The sequence below is a fragment of the Anser cygnoides genome, chromosome 3, assembly GCF_040182565.1.
Source record: "Anser cygnoides isolate HZ-2024a breed goose chromosome 3, Taihu_goose_T2T_genome, whole genome shotgun sequence".
NCBI classification, from domain to species: domain Eukaryota; kingdom Metazoa; phylum Chordata; class Aves; order Anseriformes; family Anatidae; genus Anser; species Anser cygnoides.
In genome coordinates this window covers 117,831,399-117,853,394 of record NC_089875.1, presented here as the reverse complement: position 1 = coordinate 117,853,394, position 21,996 = coordinate 117,831,399, and the positions used below count along the sequence as shown (strand labels likewise).

The following is a 21,996-nucleotide window of genomic DNA, read 5'->3' as shown; positions in this document are numbered from 1 at the left end:
TCTGTTCTTGATGCAGTGCACTGGACGTTTGGGTATTGAAAATGAATCTGTCTGCCAAGTCAGAGGTATTTGAACGCAAAGGCATATTCATTTTAAAATAAGGACATTGGCTGTTCATGTTGGGTTTTTTTGTTTGTTTTTAATTATTATTGCTATTATTCTACCTAAAGGTGTCCTTCCAGATTTTTTTTTTTTTAAAGCTGATCCTCTCCTAAGGCATCCTGTGAAGTTTTCTATTTGGTTCAAAAGATTTGCTTAATTTTCTGGCCCTCCTAGCTGCCAGGACATGCCACTGGCTCAGATCCAACTTGCTGTCGGCCAGAACCCCCCCGATCCCTTTCCGCATGCTGCTCTCCAGCCTCTCCTCTCCCAGTCTGTACGTACAACCAGAGCTGCCCTGTTCCAGGTGCAGAATCTGGCCCTTGCTCTGGTTGAACTTCATGTCATTGGTGATTGCCCAGCTCTAATTTGTCAAGATCTCTGCAAGGCCTCTCTTCAACGGCTTCTCCTGATTTAGTATCTTCTGCAAATTTACTTAGTACTTACTCAAGTATTTACTTGAGTCCTGCGTCCAGATTATTTATATAAACGTTGAAGAGAATTGGGCATGAAATGGAGCCCTGGGGAGCCCACTAGTGACTGATGAAACCCCATTTACTGTAACCCTTGGGATACTGGAACTTCCTTCAGTTGCTCCTGCAAGCATTGTTATCTGTAATCCGGGAAAGAAACCATCCTTCTCCGTGGACTTGTTGGTAAAGCCACTTTTCCAATGGGCTAATATAAGCCCTTCTGGAGGGTTTGAAAGCCTTTCTAGGCAGGATAGAAGGATATCTACAAGGATAATACAGCAGCCACCTAGAACCACTTTGCATACGTTTTACTTTGTTTTTAATAATTTCCTTTGTGTGGGGATTTATTGACAGAAATTAATTTGGGGAAGAAGGCAGCAAGAATACTTTTCTGGAGCGTGAGGAAAGAAGTATAGCTCCAAACCTATGAGGGGGGGACAGCAGGGACTGCCCTGACGTCAGCAGGATCTGCATTTTCTCCTGTCCATGACACATTTTCCCCACAAAATTCACATCTGGGGCTGTGGTAGAAGTCTGAGAGGCTGACAGGCAGAAGAGAAGTCAGGGATGTGGGACTTGGTCCCCCTGTTGCAGTGGGAACGGGCTGTAGGGGTTACTTTGGGGACAGAAACTGATTTGGATGAAGTGATGTGGTTACAAAAACTCGAGTGAAGGACGATGGCAGAACAGAGACATGAGGAAAGGGATCAGAAGCCAAAATGCAAGATTTAATAGCAGTTAAAATCTGAACGCCACCATGCCTTACTACCTCAATTTTTGTTTCGGTTACAGTGTGTCAATGTAAATAGGGGTTGGTTTGGTTTGGTTTTGTGGTGTTTTTTTTTTTTTTCAGATTGCTCCTACACAGTAAATGTCGGTGAAACCCGGCCACCTGCAGCCTCCTTCCTTCCCCCCCTTTTTCTTTTTGTCCCTTCGGGAACTTGACAGAACTTAAGGAATTTATCCTTTGAGAGCTGACGACCTTCCCGTACGCCTTCTTTTTTAATTATTATTTATTTATCTATTTATTTAGGAGAGGAAAAAGAAAGGACAAGAGAAAACAAACCGCCGCGAACGGCTGAGGCACCCCCCCCACCCCCCTTCGACTTCCCTCAGGGGCGCCAGAGCGCAGGCCCCCTCCTCACGGGGAGGGGGGGGGCCCGCTTTGCGCATGCGCCTGGCAGCAACACCCCCCTTCCGCCACTATGCGCATGCGCAAGCCCCTCCGCCGCACCGCCCCCGCCCTCCCCGCTCCGCGCCTGCGCAGAACGCGAGCGGCGCCTGCGCTGGGTGCAGGCCCGGCCCCGCCGCAGCCGCTGCCGGCCTCCCGCCGCCCGTTTCTCCGCTAAGCCCCTCGAGCCCCTTCGCCGCCAAGATGCCGCGGATTATGATTAAGGGCGGCGTGTGGCGGAACACCGAGGTAGGGCCCGGTTTGCTTTAACCCCCCCCCAACCGCCCCCCCCGCTCCCCCCCCCACGGCTCAGCCCTCAGCGGTGTGGGGGAGGGGCTGCCCGGCAGCACTGCGCAGGCGCGGGCGGGGGGCGCGCAGGCGCGGGGGGGGCTGGTCACGTGGTGCGCAACATGGAGGCGGGGGGGGGAGTGGTGCTGCTTGGATGGGCCCAGAGAGCAGAGCTCAGCGCCTGCCCCTCCGCTCCACTCGTGAGGGAGCCGCAGGCCGCCATGAGGCCTCCCCTCGGTCTGCTCTGCTCTGGGCTGAGCAAACCCAGGCACCTCAGCCGCTCCTCACACGCCTTCCCCTCCAGACCCTTCACCAGCTTCGTAGCCCTCCTGAAGGTTGCGTGCTGGGGAGCGGAGGAAGCTCAGCCGTGCGTAGGCTCACCTTTGCTCCACAGATGAGCCACCCCCACAGTAGCTGAGGGATGTATGTGGGCTACGTTGTCTTCAGAGATCACAGAATGGCTGAGGTTGGAGGGGAACCTCCTGAGGTTCAGCAAGGGCAAGTGCAGGGTCCTGCACCTGGAGAGGTATAACCCCAGGCACCAGTGCAGGCTGGGGGGTGACCTGCTGGAGAGCAGCTCTGCAGAGAGGGCCTTGGGGGTCCTAGTGGACAACAAGTTAACCACGAGCCAGCAGTGTGCCCTTGTTGCTAAGAAGGCCAATGGGCTCCCCGTCAGGAGCAGTGTGGACAGCAGGTCAAGGGAGGTGATCCTCCCCCTCTACTCAGCACTGGTGAGACCACACCTGGAGTGTTGTGTGCAGTTCTGGGCTCCCCAATACAAGAGGAATGTAGAACTTCTAGAGAGAGTCCAGCATAGAGCTACAAAGACAATTAAGGGATTGGAGCATCTGTACTATGAGGAAAGACTAAGTGAGCTGCGCCTGTTTAGCTTAGTGGAGGTTGAGAGGGGATCCTGTCAACCTCTATAAATATCTGAGGGGACCATGTAAAGAGGATGGGTCCAAACTCTTCTCACTGGTGGCCTGTAATAGGACGAAGGATAATGGGTATAAATACAAGGGTAATAAATACAATTGGTATAAATACAAGGGGTATTGGGTGTAACATGCTCCAGGTGACCCTGCTTGAGCAGGGGGGTGGACTAGATGATCTCTGGAGTTCCCTTCCAACCTTGGCCATTCTGTGACCTCTGAAGATCATCTGGTCCAACTTCCCTGCCAAGCAGGATCACCTAGAGCATGTCATGCAAGATGGCATCCAGGCGGGTTTTGAATATCTCCAGAGAAAGAGACTGGACAGCCTCTCTGGGCAGCCTGTCCCAGTGCTCTGTCACCCTCACAGTAAAGAATTGCCCCCTCATATTGGGCCAGAACCTCTTGTGCTTCAGTTTCTGCCCGTTGCCTCTTGTCCTGTCACTGAACGCTACTACAAGAGACAACTGAAAAGAGACCAGCACCATCCTCTTGACACCCACCCCTCAGATATTTATACACATTGATGGGGTCTTCCCACAGTCTAATCTTTTCCAGCCTAAACAGGCCCGGTAAATGGGCCTAAGAAAGATGGCCCTAGAGTAGCGTGTTCTGTACTGCACAGGGAGGGGTTTTGTTCCCTGGGAAAGCAAGGGCGTGAGAATCTCTTCCCCATGAAGACCCCTTCAGGTGGAATTGGTGCAGATGTGTATGGGATCTTCAGCTGCAGCCCCGAGTGTCTTGTACCCAGGAATCTGTGTCTCCCTCAGGAGAATGAAAAACAGCAAAATGCCCTCCAAAACCAACAAAACTCTCTCCCATTTTTGACATCTTGTGCTTTCAGAACTGCAAGTGATAGTTAGGAAGAAATATAGTAACAAAAAATGAAGACTGTGAAATGTATTTATTAGGTGGCGCGTTCAAAGCGAAAGGAGGTACCCTGCGCTGTAAAATCCAGAACTGTGCCGCTATGTACTCTGAACACTAGACATGTACACAGTTCCAGAAAACAGTGAGAAAAATTATCAGAAAATAACTGTATTGTGTACTTTATGTGCTTTGAAGCCCTTGTGCTATACCAGCTCTGTGTCAGGAGGCTGCTACAACTGGAGGCCAGCAGAGGACAGGAATAGCCGTGTGCGCTTACCCTGGGCCATTATTCAGCCATTATTGACTAACTGTGGTGATTATTAAAAGAAACAGCAGTAGGTTCCATAGATCATTGTTTCCCCGTTTTTTTTTTTTTAATCAGAGATGAAATAGCTCATTTTAGTGTTTTATTTATTTTTTAAAATTAATATTTCAATTATATGTACAGTGTTACAGATGTTCAAAGTGGTATTAGTGGATACCAGGTCATCAGGAAAGCGACTGATTGCCTGCAAAAAGCCTGCTAATGTCATCAGTATGGCAGCAGCATGCCACATAACACCAAGTAAAATTCAAAAAACAAGAGAGGATCTAGAGACATTGCGGTAATGCTGCGCTTTTAATACAAATGACGTGAATTGTTTTGGGTAGCAGCTCAAGCCAGAGCTCCTAATCAGTTTATTTGCAGCTGTTGTGTGCTCTGAGAGCTGTCTGTGCTGGACAGAGGATCCGTCCTTGATGGCTCGCATCTGCATCGTGCAGCTGAACAGATGCAGAACACAACTACGAGTACTTACTGGGATATAGAAGAGAAACATCTGTGGTGGACAAGGCTATAAGAATAGCTTTGAGGCATTGAAAATTCTGCTTTCTGACCTTTGAGGACATCAAAAATCGCGAATCCGCTTATCTGGGGAAAGGGAGAGGGGGACTTATGGAATGTAAAAATTATTTGTTAGATGAAAAGTTCAAACCAAAAGGAGGTACCCAACACTGTAAAATCCAGAATTCTGCCAGCAGTTTGTTGGATATGAGCAGCCTGGCTCCCAAGCTGAATCCATTTATTTTTCCCCAGAAGTTTATGGGCTTCAGGATCACCACTTCTGGGTGTAACACTCTAAACATTGAAGTGATGTATTTTGAGATTTACTTGGAAAAGAGAAACTTAGTACAAAGTTTCTTCATTTTCATGAAGCATATCTATACATAATAGCATATTCAATTGATAGATTCCATTTGCATCAACCTCTGCAAAAAAAGAGAAAAAATTTTTATTTAAAAAAAATTTTATTTAAAAAAAGCCACCCAGAGGTATCTGGTTTTTTCCAAATGTTGTGCCATCACCAAATGGACCAACACTTCTCTACCTCTTTATTGTTGTTCTCAAGGAAGACATGCAGAACCTTTAAAAAGAAGTGCATAAAGAGAGCAGTGAAACAAATCATTTTGGAACTCTGTCAGGCCTGTGAAGTAGGGCCCAGTAATCATCTCTTGTCTTTTTCATCCCTTGTATTGATTTCTGTGGCCTTTGGAATGCAAATCCTCATTCATCTGGAGAGTAAAATGTGGAAAAGCAGCAGCGATGCTGTTTGCGCTGGGTCAGCCAACTACACGAAACCCACTGTGTTGGCTGCTTCAGCTCAGCCTTGCTGCTTTGTGAGTGCTGACGATCCATAACAATATAAATTGTTTTTGTTTTAAGGATGAAATTCTGAAAGCAGCTGTGATGAAATATGGCAAAAACCAGTGGTCTCGTATTGCTTCCTTATTGCACAGGAAATCAGCAAAGCAGTGCAAAGCCAGATGGTAAGTGACAAATGTCATGACTCGGAATATGAGGTTCATAATTAGTGGCAATTTAAAGCTACTGCAGATGAATTTATGTCCAGAATGGAACAATAGTTTAAGATTGTTTGATTCTGTTATTGTTGATATTACAAATTACTGTTGATTGACACTAATGGGAACAAAAGTTTAAATGTTCACTTTGTCAGTGACTGTCAGGAAATGCAGGATCATGTAAGTGTGTACACGATTTTTTTTTCCCTCCGTATTACACATTTTAAATGAAAACACATATTTCCAATGAAGTAAAATTAGAATCATTGGAATATCCTGAGTTGGAAGGGACCCACAAGGATCATCGAGTCCAATTGTCAGGTACTAAACTCTCTTTCAGATAATTTTCTGACAATGACAGTTTTGGCTTGAGGATGAATGCTTAGAAACTGCACTGTGAAATTTCAGTTTATGTCAAAAATCGGAAGCCTAAAACTGATGCAGATAGGTGCAGCATGAACCCATTTCAAAATCCAACTGATCTGACTTAGTTTCTGAAGTAGTACACGTATTTATTGGAATACTTTTGCATAAATTGTCACAGTTAAAGGTGAGTGAAACAGTCATTGAAAGCTAGACCAAATGAGTCTATTTCTGTTAACTTTGGTTGTGATTTTTAACTTTCTTTCTTTTTCTAAGTTAATTTTCTGGCTCCTTACTTCGTCAGAATAGAACAGGGAAATGGACTAAGAGTCAATGTCTGTATTAACGGATTAAAAATACATTTTAAAGCTAAAATCCATTTTTTATAAAAATACCATGTAGTAATACCTCCTTTTGTACAGAAAAAAAACTTGTCTGAAATATGCGTGACAAGATTTTGATATCTCATTGTGATAATTTGGGGAAGCACTGCTGTGAATTAATTCAGGACAAATCAGTGGGTAACTTGGAATTGTCCCTCATTTTGTTTTTTTCACTTTTAAACAGGTACGAATGGCTAGACCCGAGCATCAAAAAGACAGAGTGGTCACGGGAGGAAGAGGAGAAACTGTTGCACCTGGCCAAGCTAATGCCAACCCAGTGGAGAACCATTGCCCCAATTATCGGGAGAACTGCTGCGCAGTGTTTGGAGCACTATGAATTTCTGCTGTGAGTTACCGTGCTTTGCTGGAGGTGCATTGCAGGAAAATGTGCAGAATTTGTTGTGTTGATGTCATTTGCTTCTCCCATGGTGCTGAAGTTGACGGTCCTTTTGTAAGCAAGCCCTTACGGACTGTTTCTTTTCAGTTAATATGTCTAACTTCAAGGAAGAAGCATCTCAAGTGTTCTTTTTTTTTCACGAGGATTGATTTCTTGTCCTCATTGTTAAAGGTTACTGGAGCCGAGTTTTCTACCATCGGCTTTGTCAGTATTGTATTTTATATAACGTTTTATTGCAGTAATATAACACTATGTTGGTTCCTTTATCTCTCATCTAGTTTAACATTATTTATCTAAATTTACCATGTTCCTAAATCTTTCCTGCAATTATTAATTATATGACAAGTTTAATTACAATACATGGTACAAGCTTAATTTTTCATCTGTTTTGGGGGAGATTTAAGAAAGGGGTGGTTGTTACGCACCTGCGGGAATACAAAGCCAGTTCTGACATACATGCAATGTGTTTTTAGGGACAAAGCTGCTCAGAGAGACAATGAGGAAGAGACTGCCGACGATCCTCGGAAACTTAAACCCGGAGAAATTGATCCAAATCCAGAAACCAAACCAGCCAGGCCAGATCCTATCGATATGGATGAAGGCAAGAAGAATTTGTTCACTGTTTTTAACAGAAATCTGATGTCTTTGGTTTTTCTTTTTGCTCAGCTTCTGTACGCTGGGAGTTTTTTTGTCTTACTTTTAATTAAAGAGATCATTTTTTTCTTTTTCACGTTTTATCTTATTCATCTGTCTAGTCAATTGGTTGTAGTTTTTCAATCTTCTCTTCCTCTTCTTGGTAGGCTTACGACCTTCTCATTTGTTTTTGTCATCTCTTGCCTTGACTGCCTCTTTGTTGCTTCAACGACTGCTCTGTTCATGATAATCGTTATTTCTGTATCTTCATCTTTTTCCACCAGCTGATACCTCCTGGTCAAATCCCTACTGAAGCACAACAGTGCATGGCTTTTTTCCTTGCACATTACAATTTTAGGAACTAAGAATTGCACATTGATAAAATTGTATGAATGGGCCAGTGGTGGTTTTGAACAGTCACAGGTTCACAAATATATCACTCTTGGATCTAGGTGTAAATGATATTAACCAGTTAACCAATACAGTACTCATGGATCTAGATGCAAATGAAGTTATTTCATTTTGTTAGTGCAGTCAGTTTGCCACTTTCTAAATATATTTTGATTTGCTGTAGAAATTAGTTGAATTATTTTTAGCAGTAGGCATTTTAACTTGAAATATTTGCTTCATCAGGCTAATTAGAAAATATATTTGGAGCAACTTGGAGAAAACTGAAGTTTAGCGATCATGCACAATGCCTGTGAAGCATTGATTCATTTACCTTTTAAAGATTGCTTTCTGATCCTAATGTCACATTTCCCCTTACTGCTATTTTTAAGTATGTTGTATTTATCTACGCTCTTGCAGATGAACTTGAAATGCTGTCTGAAGCTAGAGCTCGTCTGGCTAATACGCAGGGAAAGAAGGCGAAAAGAAAAGCGAGAGAGAAGCAGTTGGAAGAAGCTAGGTAAGCTTGTGCTTAGCTTCAGATGCTGGGGCTTCTTTTCTGGACTCTGGAGCATATAAAATGTATATAGTCAGGCTTAAGTCGTCACAGAATTGGACTTTTTCATAGCTGTCTATGAGAAGAAGTCACATTGTATGCATACATGCAGTGCTATCACACCAGCAATTGATTATAGAACCAGCTCTTGGGATAGAGGAGCCACCTATGGGTAGGCACTTCAAATCACAGTATTACTGTTTCTTTAGACGGCTTGCTGCTCTTCAGAAGAGACGAGAACTTCGAGCTGCTGGGATTGAGATACAGAAAAAAAGGAAAAAGAAGAGAGGTGTGGATTATAATGCGGAAATTCCCTTTGAAAAGAAACCCGCGCCTGGTTTTTATGATACATCAGAGGAAAACTACCAGATTCTGGATGCAGATTTCAGAAAGCTACGTCAGCAAGACCTGGATGGAGAATTAAGATCGTAAGTATGTGTTATATTAGGGAGGGAACAGTATATTGGGGGAAAAACCAACAAACACACAAAAAATATGTGTATATATATGTATGCTTATGTGTTTATATACATATGTATGTGCTTATATATTTTTATGTACATTATATATTAATAAATCATATATAACATTTATACAAAACAATATATAGTCAAAAGTATATAAATTTATAAACAATATTCATATGTTATACGTACATATATAAGCATGTATTTGGCATATATATAAGTATATAAAGATAAATACAATAAATAATAATGAAATTTGTTAGGTCCTGGAGGTGTCTGAAATAGAACTTGGGCAGGGGTTGTGTTTTCCATGTGGCAGATGTTAGTGCAGGTCTTTTTCTGCACTTTTTTGTGCAGAAAAAAAAAAGATTTTTTTTTTTAATCTTTCTAAAAGATCTTATTAACCTTTTCTCCATGCGAATAGACGACCTTATAGACATTGGTGCTCTTTATATGGAAATCTTGAGTTTGAGATTCATTTTCTTGTAGCAGTAGATTTACTCATAATATTTGCAGTCCTTTCTCCAAGTCAAAACATTATTAATGTTGCTTACAGGAGTAACTTGTATTTGTTGCAGTAGTACTCTTGATAGGAAAACAGTGTAATAATTCAATCAATAGTCTTAAGTAGAATTTCCTTAAATGCTTAATTTCTTCCCCTGCCACAAACCCTCAAACGCTCAGTTGAGAAGTCAAAGGCACGTCTTCAGCAGCAGCAGTATGGCACATATTTAATCATACAATTACATTACACCCTGTTGTTGTAGGTTCTTGCAGCAATAGCTGTAGACCGTATCCAGTCAGTTAACTTCTACACAAGTCAGTTCACTCTTCCCAAAACATGCTTTATTTCAGCATATCCAGCTTTTGCTAGGGTGCAGGCTTTTTGTTCTTTGTTTGTTTTACTTTGTAGTTGTTCTGAAATGATTCTCTTGTCTGTATTAACAGTGAAAGGGAGGGAAGAGAGCGCAAAAAAGACAAACAGCATATGAAACGGAAAAAAGAATCGGACTTGCCTTCAGCTATTCTACAGACCAGTGGAGTGTCAGAATTCACAAAAAAAAGAAGTAAATTAGTGCTTCCAGCACCTCAGGTAAACAGCGCATTGATCAATAAACAACTTAAAAGGCCAGTGCCAATCAACAGTTTCTGTCAGTTGGATCTTGTGATCATACTTATCTTACTATACCTTGGGATTTTCTCTTTTCAGGAAGACATAATCTGATCAAAACCCATAGGCCTAGGTGGAACATTGATCTTGGAGTGGTTTTTTTTCAAGTGGAGTTGGGAAATGTCAAGGGAGATGCATTGTATTATGTGTTTGAGCCTTCTGTGCATGGGAATAGGGTATATCTTGTGACCATGATATTTTAGAAACTGGTGGTTTTTTCTTTAGCTGGTTTCAGCATGCAGGTGGCACTAATGTACACACCTGGGAAGGGGGAATGGTGTGAGGAGACTGTTCTGTAGTGCTTTTAAAACAAATGTCAAGAACCTCCTGATGTACGACAAGCATTTTGTTTTTCTAAAGATAATGCGTTTTTGGTTTTTTTCCTTTTACAGATATCTGACACAGAACTTGAAGAAGTTGTAAAAGTAGGCCAGGCGAGTGAGATTGCACGCCAGACTGCTGAGGAATCCGGAATTACAAACTCAGCTTCCAGCACTCTGCTGTCTGAATACAACGTGACCAACAACAGCATAGCCCTGAGGACTCCGAAAACCCCAGCAGCACAAGACAGGATCCTGCAGGTAGAGTATAAACGTACAGAATAATCTTGTGGGTTTAGTGCAGTGGTCGGCTGAATAAAAGATGTAAGTACCATCAAAGCATTCCTTACATGTTGTGTGTTACTGGGGTTTGAACTGGTGCGTGCTCTGCAGGACACACTGAAAGGCATAGATGCAGACCCACTTCTATCTGATCAGTTGTTTGTTAGCAAGTTTAGCTTTGACCATTCTCCTGGTGCCTTGTATAATTTGTGTAACTCACATCCTTGAAACAATTTATTTTATGTTCTTTGCAACTTAGTTTTGCTATCCAGCTTTTGTTTTTCAGTTAACCAAAAGTAATTAACTAAAACAATAAAATAATATTTGTCTAGCACTTTATTTGCTTAAAAACACTTAAGATGGGGATTCTCAAAAACCCTAGCTTTGCAACTCTGAATTACATCCGTGTTGCACTGATTGTGTGAATGTCTGAGTTCTTTTAAAAACTGGTAGCACCAGGTGATGTTTTGTTGTGTGGGGGGAAATGGCTAAATGAAATCATTGCAGCTATTTTGTAAAAAAATAAAAGAACACGTTGATAATGACTTGAGTGTTCAGTCACTAATGAATCTTGGCAAACCAAAGGAATTAGAAACATCAGTCAACCCACTCATTTTTGCAATTCCAATGGATAACGTATATGACCGGCAATGAAGATTAAAATCATTTTCAGCAGAACTGGAGGGTTTGTAAATAACCAGTGTATTGATGTTAAAAAGGGTTAAACATTTTCTACAAACTGATATTCAAACAACCCTTCAGCTGTTGTTATTGCTACTGAATCTGTGAAAAGTATAGCAGAGTGACTCTGAAAGTCTTAGTAACATATTGTCTGTGTTGTCTGTTCCACAGGAAGCACAGAACCTGATGGCTCTCACCAATGTGGATACCCCCCTGAAAGGAGGTCTTAACACACCCCTGCATGAAAGTGACTTTTCAGGGGTAACCCCTCAGAGGCAGGTTGTTCAGACTCCAAATACTGTGCTTTCCACGCCCTTCAGGTAAAAAAAAGTGTTGTTGTAATGGGTGCTTGGCTGAGCACGTATCTGATGGAGTGGAGGAAGTGGCTGTCAGTGTGTGAAGTAATAGGATATGACCAGTGCTGCAAAACAAATTCTAACTCCCTTTTATTTCAGTCTCTTGTTGAACAACTTTCTCCTTTTCTGTGTCTTTTGCAAGCTCAGCCACATTATCTTCATCTGTATTTGTATAGTTTGATGGAATTTTGGTCCAACGTGAGCTCTTCTGCGGTCTGGAGCAATATAAGTTATACTGGAGTAATACAGGAGTATAAATAGTGAGATGGCATGTCATTCTGCGTGTGGATTCTAGCCTTTCCAAAGTATTACCTCTGAGCTGAAGGTGTGGGAGGTCCCTTAGCCAAACCCACTTGGAACTGTTGAAAAGCTGGGGTAAATATTTTATAAGCCATATATATCCAAAATAAAATATTTCTTATACTGCCAATCTAAATAGTGTGGAATTGTTAGTTTAACTCTTAGAGTGGGTCCTGAATAAATATATATCCCACAAAAGCCAAATAGCATAGAGCTAAAAAATATTACACTTTGTACGTTTTGTCTGTCAAATTTTTCAACTTAGCTTCTATTTATACTTGTACCATGCCATTAGGAAAAGCGGAGAATGAAATAAAAGGGACCTTTATGGCAGCTTTTCAAAAGCAGCTTTATTTTGTTATTGAAAAGTTGTATGCAAAAGCCCTGCTCTTTTAATTGGATCTACACAAATGACCTGTTGGAGTCAGTGGAGTGCAGAATGAATATAGGGTTTGGCCTGGAGTGATCCGGCTGCTCATTTGGGTTATTTTATATCAAAAAAACAAAATCTAAAGACGTTCTGATTATTTTTTGGGTCTGTTTGTCTTCTGCGGTGTGAGGTTTGGGTATTTCTGTGTGTGTTCTTAGCTTCTGAAGTTCAGATGTGCCCCTGTAAGTATGGTAGCTTTGTGTCCGTTTGGCTTGCTATAATTCATAGTTCCATATCAGTTTGAAAATCTAAGACCTTGAGAGGGAAAAAAAAATCCACTAAGTTAACAGTAAATAAAAGGAAGCTCTAACTTTTTAAGCAGTTGGAGTAGTAAAGTAGAGCCATTGTCTAATGGCAAATAGAGGAAGTATTTAGGTACATCTTTTTTTCCTACGGTGTCATGAAATCTGTAATATTTTGATGAAGCTCCTTATGGAAGTTGTTGCCTTCCATTAGATTTTGTCAGGTTGTAGTAGTAAGAATTAAAAGGTTGAATCTTAACCTGTTGAAAAATTTAATGGGTCTTTAAACACTGTATATAACTAAGACAACTGGAAAAAAGGCAATCCACTTGTCTAGAAATTGTTTCTCCTGAAAATTTAGCATAAAGCTTTTTTTTTGCTATTATAATCAACAAAGTAAATATATCCTGTGAGCAGTCATTTGAAAACACAAAACTGATTTTTCTTCTCCTTTTTTGTGGGTGTCATCCTGCAAATGTTATTGGTTGCATTTGTTATTCTAAAAGAGTTCACTCACAGGAGTTTGAACAGCCTCAAGCGAAAGGAAATTTTCACTGGCTACTCACAGCCATGCCCAGTTAATAAGGCACTGTGGTGTCCCTTAGAAGAGGACAAGCAGAGCATGTCAGGCCTCGTATGCAACAGTTTATCCACTATTATGGCATCTTACTGGCACTGCAGAATTACAGTGACTAGTAGTGGAAATAATGTATTAAATCATCTTGTTCAGTTTGCCAGCATTATTTTCTACAGCACATTCAGGTTTCATTGCTACCTGAACGTGTTTACTTAAGTGTAGATGAGTACCATAACGTAGGCTTTTTTGTACCGATTTTACCCCTTCCTGAACCTGTTTTCTTTGGGATGTTTAACAGTGTCTTAACCGGTTTTTTTATTTTTTATTTTTTGTTTCTCACACTGTGTTGCTAAGAGAAAACTTGTAAGGTGTGCAGATGTGGCCTTGGATACAGTCACAATCTTTCATGTAGTAGGTTATTGGGATGGAGAACACTATTTCTTGTCAGTCTAGAGAAGAAGAAATTGAGGCCTCCAGAATCTAAAACTTAATCCATCTTCCCCAACCTTGGGTGTTTGAAAGTAATTAAGTATAATATAATTATTCCTTCAATAATCAATGAAAGAGAGCATCTTCAGAGCAATTCATTAGGTTGTAAGATGGGACAGCTGTTAAGCCATCTGAATTCAGAGTGAATGACTTGCCCCAGGTGGTAGGGATGTCAGAGGTTGCAAGTAAATCCTGACTGCTGTATCCCAGAATAGTGACCGGTGACTGGGTAATCTCTTCTCAAAAGCAGCACTGGGAGTTGATGTAGTTCCTGAAACTTCTCTTAGTGTATTGATGTGCCTAGGTTTCAGACCTGAAAGGTCCTTGGGTACACTTTGATAGGTTTAAACAATTTATTTGATTCTTTTAATTGCATATTATGTTTTCACAGTCTCACACACGTGAACTGGCTTGAATGCGTTAATCGTATTGTGTAATTTTTTGCAGCACTCAGATGTTTGAAAGTAAAAATATTTTGGGGAAAAAAATAACTCAAAATTGTATTTGCACTTCTTCTAGAACACCTTCTCAAGGACAAGAAGGCTTAACTCCTCGTGGAGGACTAACTCCTAAGCCTGTGGTTGGTACAACTCCTGGTAGAACTCCATTACGTGATAAATTGAACATCAACCCAGAAGAGGGAATGGCAGACTACAGTGACCCATCTTATGCCAAACAGCTGGTAAGAACTATATAAGGAGTGGAGGTGAATGCTCTGTTAACTTTTAGGTTTTTAATTTCTCATCTTCTGACCAGAACTTTATAACAAGTGTTATCTCTACCATTTGTCTACAGGTCTGTACTTCTCACCTGATAAAATCAAATCTTTGCATTGTCATAATGTCAAGAATTTATTTGAAAGAACAGAAATATTGCCAGTTAAAACAGCTTTGACTGTGCTCAGTGAAAGCACACCAGAATTATTCATGAAAGAAGACATAGTTAAGTTTCAGTCTTGTATCTTTGAAGCTGAGCAGGAAGTATATCTGAAGATTTAGTTTTCTTGCAGTCCTACTCAGCCCTCAAATTCCTCATCATCCTGGGTTTCCAGTTTACCTATAGGGCCTTTTAATCAGTCTGTCTCGTTGACAATATTGAGCTGAAGGAGTTTAATTTTTGCCATGAGGAGCACTCGGTTTTGAGATGTTCGGTAATCTGAGTCCATCGTGATTCTCTCATCACCTTTGGCAAGAGATGTTTATGTTCCTGAAGATTCAGCCAGATGTATCCTGCCAATTAGACTTGGTATAAAAAGGGCGTATAACTAATGGGTAGCGCCCTGGGAACTCCTTTTATGTGGCTGATTCTGTAGCCCTAACTGTGGCTTTGGGTATCTCCCACCAGAGCTATTGACATGTTTCTTTTTAGGCCTAGCTAAGAATATCCTCTTCAAGTTTTCGGCATGTTCTTCTTACAGAAATAACTCCTTTAGTTCAGAATTTCTCTTAGCTTGAAGGACAAGGCTTATTTGATGTCCTTACATGTATTTTGGTTCTATCTTAGCCTTTTTGTCATAAGAAGGAAAACAGGGAGTTCAGTTTCCTTATGGACTCCATTGCCTTCCAGATCTGGTGGTGTTTATGTCATTTTTGTACTGTGCAACAATCCACAGGTGTGTGAGCAACTGCTGTGAGAAAAGTTCTAGTTAGCCTTACAAATAGTCCCATGTCCATTCCATTTTCACATATTTTCACCTATTTTTCACATATTTTCAATTTTTTGAAAGGCAGTTATGTGAATCTCCACAGTTGTACTGACGCTACTGGGAGGGGAAGGTGCCAAGCTGTTGTTTTGCGTATTTCAGCCTGTTCGAAGGTTTCATTATCTGTCTTTAAGAAAGCTGAAAGTTGTCCTTTAGCATCAGAAAGTTTCTGTGTATATTATGTGAATAAATTCCAGATAGTGGTGTATAGGCTAGCCTGGATTAGTAACGTGTCCCCTTTTGTCAGACCTCAAAAATTCTGTTTTTATTTGATTTGTGTATTGCCTGTGTGTTGTTCACATCTGTTGATGCAGATGAATGGAATTTTGTCATATTGTGCATCGATGCATGAATTCAGAAACACATCCTACTAATATTCCAATAGGAGAGGGAGTCTCGTGAACACCTGCGCCTCGGGCTCATGTCCCTTCCTGCTCCAAAGAACGACTTTGAGATTGTTTTACCTGAAAATGCAGAAAAAGAACTTGAGGAACATGAAGTAGATGAAGCCTTTGTAGAAGATACTGCTGATGTAGAAGCCCGCAAGCAGGTAGGTGCATGTAATGCAGATAATGCAATTTAAAAAAAATAAAATACGTTCCTTTTATGGTTTCATAGTATCATACATGTGAAGTGGAGGTGGTACAGCTTCTACAGAATAACAGTAAAACGTACTTGTTTACTGTGGTGGCAGCACAGGAAACACATACGTACAAGTAAAAGCAGTTTTCTCTCTGAACCCTCTTCTTTGATGTTATGTAGCATGCCTCATTTTTTGTGATAGTCTTTAAATGTGTGCATGTCCTCTCTCCTTTTGTTCTCTCAAAAGATAAAAATATAATTAAAAGCATTTTTCGGCAGATGCATGTGCTTAATTTTATGCATGTGAGTACTATGCATTTTTCAGTTTCAGATTATACTCTCAGGGTTAAAAGTTACTGTTATAAAATAGATTCAAATTCAGGCAGGCTGGTGGAACACACAAAGATCTACTAAGGAGTGAATTGTTCCCCATTTGTAGGGGGTTACCACAGGATTACTCAGACAGCCAAGTTGTGAATGGGTCCCTGTTGTTGTTTCAGAATTAGAGAAGCCTGGAGAAAGTAATAGTTTGATTGCTTTAATTATTTTGTTCACTGTTAAAACCACACAAACTATGCTCTGATATCTGTTAGTATATCCTAAAGCATCCCATTTGGGGAGGAGCAAGTTGTACACATACATGCGTCTGTTGCGTGTAATAAAATAATAAAAGTCTGCATAAATATGGATAATTTAGGTGTGTGGAATAGAGAAAAAAATACCTAATATCAAGTAAAATAATAGCGTACTGCCTTTCAAATGAAGGCATGACATATCTAGGATCAGAACTTGGGAGATACTGGTCATCAACTCTGAAGTTCTAGGCAATATTTCCTTTTCATTTTGTATGAAAAAAAGAATTTAAGGAAAAAAAGCAGAATGTAAGAAGAAATCTCATGTTTTCACATGTTCACAAGTATTGTTTCATTGAAGTATGTCATAAAAGAGGACAAAGATTTAAGAGTCTCTCTCTTACTGGCAGGTTTCCTATTTGGAGAGTTAGAGCAGAAGTAAAACTTAACATGGAAAAATTTATAAAGGACTAAGTCTGCTTGGGATGAAAGAAAATATGATAGCTTGAAATAGCTTTTTAGGATCTCTGTCACAGTCTGCTGTACTCTTCTCGTTAACTTGAGTGGCAGTAAATTATGTTATGTAAAGTGTGACCTGCTACTCTGTGTCTTTGTACTTCAAGGAACTTTTGCTGCAGTAATTAGTTTTTATATCACATATTTGTAAGAAGCATCCGATTTGGAGTAACACTTAGCTTATTTGTCTAGGCTCTCCGAGAGGCAGAGCGTGCAAAGGAACTCAAGAGAATGCACAAAGCTGTTCAGAAAAATCTGCCACGTCCCTCAGAAGTAAGTGGAAACAAAATTCACTTTGAAGAAAAAAATTGCAGGTTTTAACCATTGTAGGAGGAAATACAGCCTAGGTAGATCGTGAAAGAATGAAATCCTTATTTGACTATGCTGATTTCAGCTTTTCATGTTGAAAATGTTCTGAGGTATTTCATACGTCCAGCCGAAAATACGACTGGGTTTGGGTTGCTGTATCTGTTTCATGCAGCAAGGGTTTTTGGCACCTGTTCACGTGGTTTAGTTGATTTAAAAAAAAAAAAAAAAATCACGTTTAAATAGAAGTATATAAATTTTAATGTGGTCTTTGGTAATACGGTGTTTATGGTTTTTATTATTATTATTCTTGGGCAGGTTAACGAAACAATATTGAGACCCTTGAATGTGGAGCCACCTCTAACAGATTTGCAGAAAAGCGAAGAGCTAATAAAGAAGGAGATGATTACTATGCTTCATTTTGATCTTTTACACCATCCGTTTGGAGACCAGTCTAGTGGTAAGAAGGGGAAAGGCCCAGGATTTGGAACCAACAATGCAGAACATATGGCTTACTTGGAACAAAATCCTTACGAGAAGTTCTCCAAAGAGGATCTCAAGAAGGTGAGAATTGTGCAGCCTAATTACCACTGACCTGAAAAAAAAAAAAGATAAAAAGTGAATTCAAGCCTGTACAGAGTTCGGAAATCTCCAGAGCATTGTGTGAAGAGCTGTAAGGGTAACTTACGTGTATGTTTTTTTTTTTTCCTATGGGCTAATGTTCATCTCGACACTCAGCAGGATGATGGTGATGTATTTGTCCAGAGACGCAGTCTTCTGGATACAATTTTGAATGTGTAGTGATCGTTTATCATTTGAAGTAAGAGTAGGAGCTATAAGCCCCCCACATTTATCAAATTCTACTTTGCCTGTCCTATAAAGTGATATTAAAGTACAGACGCTTTAATTCCATGTGGTATCCACCCTATGCTGCCTGTGTTGACTGTTAATCCAGGATTACTAAGCGTTTATTTTCTTCATAGCAGTGCAGACTAAGTGTGACAGTGGTAGCTAGCTTATAACTTGGAGCAGCAAATGGGGTTATTTAATGATGCTTCTCAGGCTTGATCCAGCATAGCAGTGCCTCCTGCAAAGCCAGCTGGGCTGTGGCAACTGATCTTAAAGCACCCCTGGCTAAAGTGCTGAATAGGCAGAACAGGTTGTCGCTGGACAAAATGAGGAGAGTGTCTAGGCATTCTGTCCTCTTCTGCATTGTAATCCCAAGCTAAATGTCCTTGTACCAAGGCTTCCAGTTCGGGCTGTTCATTTATTTAACCGTCTACAGATGTTGTGCTTGCTGCCAAGTGACAGACAGTTTAGACACAAGGCTGTGGTTAGCTCTTTCAAAGAGCTTCACCTGTGAAGTTGTGCCAGTAACCTTTTACGAAATGCTTACAGGAATAAAAATGATTGAAAAGGATAAAATCACATGCCACCAAATCATGTGTTGTTATGCAGACTCCTGCTGTCTGTAACTTGTATTCTGACAAGAGCCTTGGTATCTCAGAACCTAAATCCCATATTACTTTAAAGTGACTCTGCCGATAAACAAGCACATTTTAAATCTATCTCCTTGACCGTAGCTGACCAATGAATCAAGAGCCTAAAACGAAAAACACTAGACAGTATGTACTTTAATTTGCTATTAAATGAAAGACTACACTTGAAAATTCCTTAGAAGGAGAAATTAAAGATGGAAAATGCAGTTAGATCATGAATCTCACTGCTCTGACAGTGTCAGATTGTTCCCTTAGGATCGGCCTCTGAGTGCCCTCTCTTGTTTGTTTTGAAGTGCAACAAGAACTGAGTTTGCTGTCACTTCATTTAGGGACTGTTACGCAGTCCAGTAGTTTTCGTCTGGAAATTTCCTTCAGAGTCTCTAGAAATTTTTCTCTCCTAATTGATGGGCAGTTCTTTGTTCCTACTTGCTCTCCAACATTTACAGTAATACCCCCCCTTTGTTTAAAATCAAATTCAGACCAAGTAGTATTCCTATCTGTACCCCTGTCTGGGGTTTGTTTGCTTTCCTTTTTTTTTTTTCTTTTTTTTTAGAGCATTTTCTACTAAAATCCCTTCAAAAAATGCTCCTTTCTTTTCCTGACGCGTAGTGTCCTTTTGGGAAGGATTAGCAGTGGTGCTAAGTGCATTGTTGTGTGCTGTGGAACTGTTTTGCTGTCACAACTAGTGTAAGTAGTTGCAGTGTACAAATAGCTGCTAATTGAAAGTGAATTTATGTAAGATTCAGCTTTGTCAGGTGTAGCTGGAGTACTCCTACTTTTATCTGACTTGACCAGCCAGGACAAATGATTAATTTGTCTTCCCCTGGTATCCCTGGAATGATTTAATCTAGCAATTTGCTGTTATAAAATATAGGTCGGCTTCCTCTGAGATATCTGTCGATGATGCAGAAATTAGCAGTGCATTTGTAAATCCTGTTGAAAAAGGGTGGAGACACGCTTGTAATCAATGAAATCCAGATCAGCAAAGGTGTTTAGTTTTTTTAGTTACAAATAAATCGTGAAGGGCTTGGTGCCTACGTAGCTCTGTGGGTTAGATTCTCTGTCAATACTGTGAGTTGTGAGAACAACGCGAGTCTTTCCCGTTAATTGTAATGTACTTTGGAAACTGAACTGGTAAGAGGAGAAAGCTCCTATCTCCGTAGTAGTTCTCTACGAACAGTGTGTGCTTGTTAGAGCAGCCTTTCCTGCATTAAAGCTTATGCAGCTCATCCGTTAATGTTTAAAGTTGACTTTCCACACTGTGTGGAGAAGGGCAAGCAAAAGGAAATGAAAAGTGATTTTTGTTGCATAGAACAGCTGCTTCTGTCTGTGTAGTTCTCCCTCCCCTCAAGGTCCCTGCTTTTATCTCTGTTCTTCTGCACCAAGATGAAATATCTGGTTGTGCCATAGCTTTCATTAGCTACAGCAGAGTGATGTCAGGTTTGGCCAAATTATATAAAATGAGGGATAGTTGTGCTGTGAGTAGCCTTCTAGCCTGGGTTACATTTATAATCCACAGCATCTGTGTTAGATTTTGTAGTTAGCTTAACCTGCTGGTGAGCTTTTGGTATGAAAAGAGAAACTGCCCCCATGAATTGTGCGCTGAAGGACTGAAAACAACAAGAGGAATTTTCTTGTACCCCGTGTATTGTAACTGCAATTTATTTCTCATCATTTCCAACAGGCACAGGATCTACTGGCACAAGAGATGGAAGTGGTAAAGCAAGGAATGGGGCATGGAGAGCTCTCAAGTGAAGCTTACAACCAGGTGTGGGAGGAATGTTACAGCCAAGTGTTATATCTGCCCGGACAGAGCCGCTACACAAGAGCTAACTTGGCCAGCAAAAAAGACAGGATAGAGTCACTTGAGAAGAGGCTTGAGGTCAGTGTCATTTTTTTCTGCTTATGAACCTGCTGTTTGTTTATTTATTTATTTATTGCTCCTTTTTTTTTGGTTTATAAGAGTTTTAGGTTACTTTATAAATCATTTGGGTCTCTTGATGGGATTCCTTTGAAAAGGTTGTTAAGAAATTCTCTTAGGGGCTTCATGGATGTTCTTGAGGTGTTCAAATTGCCTTCTGTCCTTTTCTCAAAGTATTCTTACAGTGTTCTCCTGCACAATTTCCCTTTGTGCTATTAGCTGTAAGACTGCTCATGTCACCCCTTTATTCTCACCTGGAGAGAAGGTCAGGCGCTCTCCTGTAGTTCCATGTGGTTTGTTCGCAGTTTTCTTAATCTCTGCTATTAGTGGATCAGATACCAGCTCTCTGGTTTTTCACTTTGTCTCTGGTGGTGGGCAGTACAAGGTATTTCAGAGAAGGATGCTTTAAAACAACCTCTCTGTCCCAAAACCCCTCTCAAGTTCTCTTTCAAATCAAGGGTTGGTTTCTGATGGATGGAAATTTATGGCATACCTTGCCAAGCACTTCGCCATTGACTATTACATACGTGAAGGTTCAGCCAATTCCAGTGGTCCCCCGAAAAGAAAACAGTGGATGTTTGCGTTTCCCCATTACTAGGAAGTACTAGGCTTATTTATGTTTATATTGAATTTGGTGTTAGTGTTTGCTTCACAAACATTTTCTGCAAGCACAGAATGACAGAGGTCAGATGGCAACGTCTCACCGATGTGTCTGCAGGCAGTCTGAGCACTATGGGAGAGTACCAGTACCAGGGGGCCAAGAAATGAAACAAGATCTTTCTGCTGTTTTCTGTGTTGTAGAGGGCAGCATCCTCCAGTGCCAACTTGCTTGCGCTTGTTTCATTCAAAATGCAGCAGTCACAAGCCTTAACGAGGCTTTAAGATTTGATGAAGTGTCCTAGGATTGTGCTTACCCTTCCTGGGTTGTGGCTCTTTTTTTTGAGTTGCTTCACAGACTGTCACCTGTTCATCCTCCAATGTAAGTTTCTTATTTTCCTTTCCATCTCTGCTGGGCTCCTCTATTTTGAGTTCTCCCAACCTCTGTTGTGTTTCTTGGAGGAAGAATGCAGTGTAACTGCAGCTAAAGGGTTTTGAGAGCTTGTTTGAAATGTAAACTGCAAGGAATACACATGCACTCTATTTACTCACCCATCCAAATCCCATCAGAGTCCTTGTCCGGGGGAAAAAGAAG

At 40.8% G+C, this 21,996-nt stretch overlaps 1 protein-coding gene across 1 annotated transcript in view; it reads left to right on the top strand.

Moving 5' to 3' along the window:
- The first annotated feature begins 1,819 nt into the window (after positions 1-1,819).
- CDC5L (cell division cycle 5 like) overlaps positions 1,820-21,996 on the top strand; it is a 34,300-nt gene continuing 14,123 nt past the window's right edge. The window contains exons 1-14 of the mRNA XM_048065736.2: positions 1,820-1,992; positions 5,536-5,639; positions 6,603-6,764; positions 7,289-7,416; positions 8,256-8,355; positions 8,601-8,819; positions 9,807-9,951; positions 10,422-10,610; positions 11,484-11,632; positions 14,226-14,388; positions 15,794-15,958; positions 17,271-17,351; positions 17,703-17,948; positions 20,568-20,765. Of these exons, the coding sequence (XP_047921693.1) occupies positions 1,948-1,992; positions 5,536-5,639; positions 6,603-6,764; positions 7,289-7,416; positions 8,256-8,355; positions 8,601-8,819; positions 9,807-9,951; positions 10,422-10,610; positions 11,484-11,632; positions 14,226-14,388; positions 15,794-15,958; positions 17,271-17,351; positions 17,703-17,948; positions 20,568-20,765 (2,094 nt within the window). The 5' untranslated portion in view covers positions 1,820-1,947. The remainder of the gene's footprint in view (positions 1,993-5,535; positions 5,640-6,602; positions 6,765-7,288; positions 7,417-8,255; positions 8,356-8,600; positions 8,820-9,806; positions 9,952-10,421; positions 10,611-11,483; positions 11,633-14,225; positions 14,389-15,793; positions 15,959-17,270; positions 17,352-17,702; positions 17,949-20,567; positions 20,766-21,996) is intronic.